The sequence below is a fragment of the Austrofundulus limnaeus genome, unplaced genomic scaffold, assembly GCF_001266775.1.
Source record: "Austrofundulus limnaeus strain Quisiro unplaced genomic scaffold, Austrofundulus_limnaeus-1.0 Scaffold404, whole genome shotgun sequence".
Lineage (NCBI taxonomy): Eukaryota > Metazoa > Chordata > Actinopteri > Cyprinodontiformes > Rivulidae > Austrofundulus > Austrofundulus limnaeus.
This window is the reverse complement of record NW_013952806.1, coordinates 431,665-439,398: the sequence shown is the minus strand read 5'-3', so window position 1 is coordinate 439,398 and position 7,734 is coordinate 431,665. Positions and strand designations below refer to the sequence as shown.

The 7,734-nt window shown below is 36.6% G+C and overlaps 1 protein-coding gene across 1 annotated transcript; it reads right to left on the bottom strand.

Moving 5' to 3' along the window:
• Positions 1-3,149: 3,149 nt before the first annotated feature.
• ifitm5 (interferon induced transmembrane protein 5) lies at positions 3,150-7,029 on the bottom strand. The gene is made up of 2 exons (XM_014024034.1): positions 6,745-7,029; positions 3,150-5,100 (listed from the first exon to the last, which is right to left on the bottom strand). The coding sequence occupies exons 1-2, from the start codon at positions 6,949-6,951 to the stop codon at positions 4,879-4,881; spliced, it is 429 nt and encodes a 142-aa protein (XP_013879488.1). The 5' UTR covers positions 6,952-7,029; the 3' UTR covers positions 3,150-4,878.
• Between the last annotated feature and the right edge of the window lie 705 nt (positions 7,030-7,734).

Below are 7,734 nucleotides of genomic sequence, written 5' to 3'. Positions count from 1 at the left end.
CACACACACACACACACACACACACAATTTATTAAACGTGTGTGTTTCGATAAATTGTGTATTATTTCTGTTTCAGTGTTTGTGAGAAATCCTACTTTTGTACTGGTTGTAATATGTGGTAAAATATATACAATTCAACTATAAGGTAGGATGTACCAACACGGACAGGCAAGCCAAAAGGTAAGGTCTCCTACTCCTAATTTTGGCTTCTCTAGCTTATATCCGGTGCCTTAACTCTGCTCTATCTGAAACACATAGATTGAATAGTGTACCAAGGGGTGTAGCCATGGTAAATAGTCCTCCATGGAAACATTTTGTTCTCTTTGCATAGATCAGATTGGGTTATTGTGAATTTTTGCAGTTGTTCTACCATGTGTGAATTGTCTAGTTCTGCATGTTGGAGGATTTATTTGAACTCTTTGCGTCCATCCGCAAATATGAGATTGCTGATTGTTAATAGTCACTGTTGGCCTACTATCTCAGGGTCAAATCTAACAACTAATCTTTGTAGGCGATAGTGGTTACCAAACCTGGTTAATCTTTACGAATGATTCCTGAATTTGGAACTATGGTGTTTATTTTATCACTTATTTCAAACCAGTAGGTGATCTGTTTTAAAGATTTCACATTTTGTTTTAACACCTTTTTGTCTGTCAGAAGGAAGATCATGGGCATTCAGCATCTTCACCCCCTTGTGTTTATGTGGAACCACGAACATAGGTGAAGTGGTTTTGTTGGAAACATAAGTTGTAATGCCCTTTTAAGTTGAGGAACGAACTGTAGCGTTTTTAACTCTTGAAGGTCCTCCTCAAGGTCTGATGTAAGAAGTTTGTTCTTAAAAGGGTCTGAGAGAAAAATAATGATTTTACTGATTGCAGGATCAGCATAATTAGATCATTGTCAGATAATGCAGGGACGATGGAAACGACTGAGTTCTGGTTGTGTACAATCAGAAGCTTTATTTACTGTTTTGGAACTGTAGAGTACTTTCTCAGTGAGTTTAGGGGGACCTATGATGTTTAAGTCAAAGGTCACGCTTGAGTCACATGTGATGGACTCAACCAATATTGATGATTTGGAGGACACTGAAAAGTGTCACTATGCTTAAGCTTTCTTGTCGGCTGGGTGTTTGTCATCTCAGTCTCTGAACATTATTTAGATGGTTGTCACCTATCTGGTTCCTCTTGTGATTGATAACCAAACTCTGACCATATTCAGTGATTATTCTAAGCTTTGAGAGCAATTTATGACGAATGTGTGAGCATCCAACCTCTTGTGTCATTTTCTTATAAGACCTGTTGTTTTTTAGGCTCATGCTAAAACTTCTTGCATTCATTATGGAATTTTGTTACAGCTTTTGTCGGTGAATATGCCACAATAAAGATTGCGATCAATTCTGAACATTCTGGCTTGTATTTTTTGGTTGACTCTGTTCTCCCAATTTCTGTACTCACGAAACAGAATTTACTGCTATTTTCCATGTCCTCTCTTCAAGCAATAGGTCAACAGCATCTCATGACAATACAAGCAAACACTCGCAATCACAGCAAGTCTCTGGCACAACTTTTTTGGACCTTGTCAAATACAACCTTGAAATTTTAGCCACCATTTCATGTTGCACTCAGATGACCTATTCTTTCATGTGGGTTTTTCTATGTATCTGAACTCTGCCCACAATCCAAAATGTTGCATGTTGTGTTAAATGCAGATCCTAAAGTGACCTAGGAGTGTGTGTGTGTGTGTGTGTGTGGTTGTTCACTTTTGAACATGCTCATGGTGTACCTTGCCTCTGGCCTGAGGACAGCTGGAGACAGGTTTGTGCAACATTTATAGAAAAAAATTGCAATGTTTATTAAACCTTCCACACATATAACTAAATGTATATGTCCCTCATGCCAATCTTCCTGTTGCTTCTGAAGAGTTTTGTTAAAGTGAGCAACTCCTAAAACAAGCTGGAGGAAGTTTACACCCACTGCTACTGTAGCACCAACCCCAAGCCTATAATTTCCCTCAGACATCTGCAAGCATTTTACTGGAACCACTGTAAGAAAATAGAAAGTTGGAAGCTTGGGGCTGTGATTTGAGTGGCTCTAAATAAGGCTGTGAGCAAAGAAAAAGAAGAAGCTACTAATATAATGTGACTTTCAGAGGGTGGTAGGCTGAAGGATGTCTAAAAATATCTAAAACTTTACTATGTACATAAGTTATTTAAGATATGTCATGAAATAGTTGATAGTTGACGTATGGTCATGGAACATGGTCAAATCCTACAGTTTTATTTTTTTCAGTTTGTAAACTTTAGGGTTGTAGGTTTGTAAATACAAATCAGGACTAAATAGTTTTGTAGAAAAAGGTTTTACAGAATTATTTATATAAAAAAGTGTCATGGCTTCAGAAACGACATACACATGTTGGTAAACATCCAGCAGGTACAATCTTCATGAACTGAGAGCAGATGGAGCAGGTTGAGGCCATGTTCTTGCAGCTTTGCTCCTTTGTAGTAGGCTGCCTGGGCAGCCCTGCCTCACTTCTGAAGGGCATATTTACACAGGTTCTCAAAATTGGATATTATTTATATAGCTGGCTGGGTTTACAGCTTGGATTAAAATAACCACGACCTGCCCGCTCCATCAGACCCACCCCAGAGTCAACCTATAAAACCCAAAGTAAACACTTTTATTGCTGGACGCAGGTGGAGCAGCAGAACTGCAACATTATGAACAAATTATACACCCTCACGTTTAAAAGTCAGGAGATTCAAAATACCCAAACAGTAATAATTTATTTTAAGGTAAGCTAAATCTTTTTGTAAAGAAGAAAATTTAGGCTTTTTCAGTGACATACTGTATCAATAGAGTCAAGTTTATTTTGTTCATGTGTCATCAAAACAAAATCTAGTCCAAATGCTTAAAACATAGAAAAAACACACCAATAAAGAAAAATAGATGAAAACTAACATTGGAAAGTTATTAAAAGACAAAAAGAAATAAAATGTTTTTTAAAGTGGCTTCTCTTCATTGTGGTCTTCAGATTTTTGTTTCCACACATCTACAATTTTTTTCTGTTTGTAACTGACCAGACATAAAATACAAATACAATAAATAATACAAAATCAAAGTGTTACAAAAAAGCTAAGCCTATAAAAAATGCAGTCTTTATCAGTTTTATTCATCTTTATATTTTTCTTTTCAGAATATTTAAACATTAAGTTTATACTTCACATTTAAACTGATCAAATTCTGCTAAAGCTAAGCATGAAAACAAACATTTTAATGCATTTTTAAGGGATAGTTGTGTAAAAACATTATGAACACAAAATACCTTACTTCTTGCAGACAGCTCATTGAAAAATGTAACTGGAAAAATAATGTTTTATTCTGGCTGAAATGTTGAGGTAACAAAAAGACAAACAAGTTACATCTTGAGTAAAAACTTTCAGTCTTTAAGATTTTATGGTAGTTGATGTTATTGCTTATTTCCATCAAACATGATCAAATATAATTGTTTTAGAAGGGATTCAGACCTCAAGTTAAAGTTTTAAAATGTTCAAGATGCCACCAATCCGTGGCCTGTTACCTCATCAGACCATGGTGGGCTTTAATCCTCCAGAGGCCTATTGCACAAAAGTCCGATTTCTAAATTCAGGATATGAGCTGTAAACCGAGCTTGAACTAGCCTTCAACTTGTAAACAGCTGTAATCAGTTGCACGAACACCAAGCCACGCTCAATTAGGGTGGTTCATTCAAGTCAGGTGTAAATTATCTGGGAGTAATGCACGTTCACGGTTTGCTTACTAGACCCACTGGGTGGATCAAAGATTTCCTGATCAGACATGCGCAGTAAGACACGTGAGTCTCACTTCTTCCAGCAGTTTAATGGTTAATTATGATTCATTTGAAGAGATGAAGAGAAACACTGTGACTGAATGCTGAAATAATTAAAAAAAACTTTTGTGTCACTGAATCTGTCTGTAAGTTATCTGAAATTAACTAAATGAACAAAATTGAAATGAACAGCTGATTGTTCACTTAAAATGATTGCTGTAAAAAAAGACGAGGGACAGGAAGGGGGATTGGGAGGGGTTAGAAGCTGAAGCGCTGAGGGAGGGGGGGAGAGCAAGTAGGGCTCCAGAGCGGGCTTCGTAGTTCATGCAACCGATTCAAGGCTTAATTAATTCAGGTTTACACCAGAATCCCGGGTTAATCCCTTATCCTAGTTTCATGCAGTAGGCCTCAGGTTATTAAAAGAGATAAGATATAAATTTTTCATAAAATTTTTACAAAACCCTTTTTCAAAACATCTAAACTACTCTGCAGACAGTTTTACTCATCAGCATTCCATATATTTTTTATGAGGTTTCTTGTTTCTTTAAGTCTTAACAGGAACAAAATGGAACTCAGTCATTGGTTGTAAAATTTGTATCATCTGTCCCTTTTCCTGTAACTCAAGCCAGAGTTTCTATTAAGAAAAAAGTCTGTAATTCAGCTTTTAATGAACAAAATAAATTGTTTAGTTTTGGTTTTAAGACCAGAGAAACTGACTGACTTTGTGCATCGGTTATATGTACTTGTCTGTTTGGCAGTGAATTTTTAAGAGGACGTTTTTTTTTTTTTTTTTTTTGACCAATTTGACCAAAACTTGTGCTTGGTTTAAATTGATCAAACTCTGCCAAGTTTAACACTAGGCAGAGTTTGACAAATTTAAACCAAGCACAAGTTTTACTAAATTTCTAAAGAGATATTAAGTACTTCCTAAAACACTAAATTTTTATGTCTGCCATCATCTTCTGAACCAGATCAAATGTCTCCTGTCTGTTAGTGTGAACAGGTTCAATTTGAGACATACTTCTTCCCCCTTCCAGTTTTTTTTGCCTTCATCTACCAGCTGAACAGATTCAGGAAGTTTTGCAACCCATCTTCTCCTAAGAAGTCGAAGGAGCCCTGGGAAGAGCCAAGGTGGACAAGTAGAAGGACAAACAGGGCGATGAGCAGGAGAGGAATCAGCAGATTCCAGCCGGCTGCCAGGATGTTGTACCACTTGGCCTTGTCTGAGCACTCCTGGGCCATCTGCAGGTTGCCAAGAGTCTTCTGATCCCTGGCCTACAAAAACAAACAAACAAATCATGACATTCAAACACACACACAAAAATTAATTAAAACATTAATTAATTAAAAAATGGAAAAACAAAGAATTACTTGATTTTGTCAATGTTTCAAACTTTGTGTTTACAGCAGGAGGAAGAGAGATCACAGCCGAAGGAGAGGAAGATGGTAAAGACAAAAGATGATCTTTAATTTAACTTTACAATACAGCTTGTCTGAGTTATAACTCAAGCTGTACCAAAGCTAAATGAATTAAAAGAACCCTCACTAAATGTATCTGCAAAATTTTGCTACGTTTTTCTTTCTCAAGCACTCTCTAATTTCTTGAGAGTACTTGCCCATTAAGAGGCTGCCAATTACGCCATTTTTAACTCCCCACAGAGTGAGCCACTGACTAATTTGAGCTCTGAGGCAATGGTGGGTCTGTGATTCAGGACCTTTGCAGGCAAAAAATGAAGGTAACTAATATCTATTTGCAGTGAAATTATTAGGACCAATTTTACTCACTCAATTTTATTCAGTGTTTAAGCTCTTCTCTCTACTTGGAATTTTCATGTTTTAGTTGTTTTTTGTCAGTAAACCAGCACCATTCCTGTGGTGCAGGACATGCCACGTTTCAAACATGTTGCTGTCTGATTGAGGACAATACCAATTCTCCCCAGGTCACCAAACGCTTTGGGCATTCACAATAATTCATTTTTATGCCTGTAGTCTGTTGCTAAAGGTTGGCAAAGAAGTAAGGGCAAAATCGTTCTTGTAGATGTTTTTACCATCATTTATTTATGCTTTCTGAAAGTGGCATATGTGGTATTACACCATTTGTTTTAAAAGTTGTCTTCCTGCTTTGCAGCAGGCGCTTTCATGTCCGTACGTTTTATTTTTTTGCAAAATTTACAGATTTTTTAGGCTTTTTATACAGGCAAATGTCCGAAGAGGTTGACATATATGTGTGTCTGTCTTCTTGAATGGGTGTTCCTAAATGTAATTTCATTGTGCTCCGTACAATGACAATAACGGCATCATCAATCAATTATTCATCCTCAAATATATTTGACCTGTAAAGTTGTTTCTGTTCTGTATCTTTTATTTTAAAATTGTTCCATCCTACTTTTGTTGTGTTTTATATCGCCTCTTTCAACGCATATATCTTATCACAGCTAGTTACTTTGGACTCTTAATTACAAAAAACATACCATTTGAAACAGGTTTTAAAAATTTCCCATAAACAGTCAAAAACCATTTAAGTAGGTCTTCTGGACATGTTCTTTAATTAACCTGACTATCGCTATTGTTCATCATCAGAGCACTAAGGATCTATTGTTAGGCTCAGGGTCCACTTTTGCATGTGCACAGTGTTTGTGATTGTCATTGTTAAACCTGTTGTCCACCATGTAGTTTACCTGAGACTCCTCATACTAAGAACCTGTTCAGAGGACCTACTTGATTTTTTTTCTACCTGGATAACTGAGATGCATCAGGATACCATAATCAGTGTTTAAATACAGGCAACTCAAATTGGTAAACAAAAACTTGATTATAAAGTTGTCTGTATTCTCCTGTAAACTTGATGCATCAAAGCTTTTATATTTGGATTAAAGCAAAAACTCTCTGTTTTTCCAATTTAAAAGCATATTGACTCACCTTGATAGAGTAGATGAGTGCCATGAAACCTAGGCAGCAGAAGTTAACGTAGAAGGTGTTGCACAGCGACCAGAGCAGATAGTCCCGAGGAGGATTCTTTTCTGCATTGCCCATGTTCACCACAGTGGATCCAGCCAGCTTGCGGCCTGACTTGCAGTTGGTGAGTGGGGTGCAGTCAGAGGGGAAGTTGTACGAATGGTTATCCATGGTGATTGTAATGAAGAAAGATCTTTAGTTGTGAGAAACTTTTAGGGGCATCAAGATGTTTAGTCTGTCTTTGGAAAGTGGTGCCCGTCCCCTGAATGTAAGGGTTTTAAAGTCGTATGAAGAGGGAGGTGGCTGCATGGGCAGGGTCCTTTAATATACAGCAGGTCTGTCATTATGTGGCTGGGACTGAAACAGACTAAAATAGAGACAGAGACAGGAAAATGAGAGAATGGTACACGACAGCAGGACATAGTTTTCTATCACATAAATCCAAAATTCACTTTTCTTGATTTGGTAAAAAAAAAAAAGGACAAACTGAACCTGAAAATAAAAGAAGCAGTTTTTCATTGAAGTAACTCAAGCTCAAACTCAGCTTTCAATTTCTACATTTTGGCTGTCACAAACTGTCATAAATACAGATGTGGAACCTATAAGAACACAAAACCAATCTGATTACTTTTTTGGTGGCCTGGGGCCATATTATATGGCCACATTTAACAGCCTAAAGAAAACACTTCTTGGGTAACAGTCCCAGGTGAAAAATTTTTATACTAAGTATAATAAATCTAAGTATATTTTAGTACTGTATACTTGAAGCCACACTAATCATTAATACACTTAAAGAGTGCTATTTTGAAACAACTAATTTAATACTAAATATATTTTAGTTGTACAAAAGCACAGTTTTAAGTGTATTAAGTATACTTTTAAATACTAAAATGGAACAACTTCAAATATACTTAGTACACTAAGTGTATAGACAAAGATCTACTTAAAGTGTAC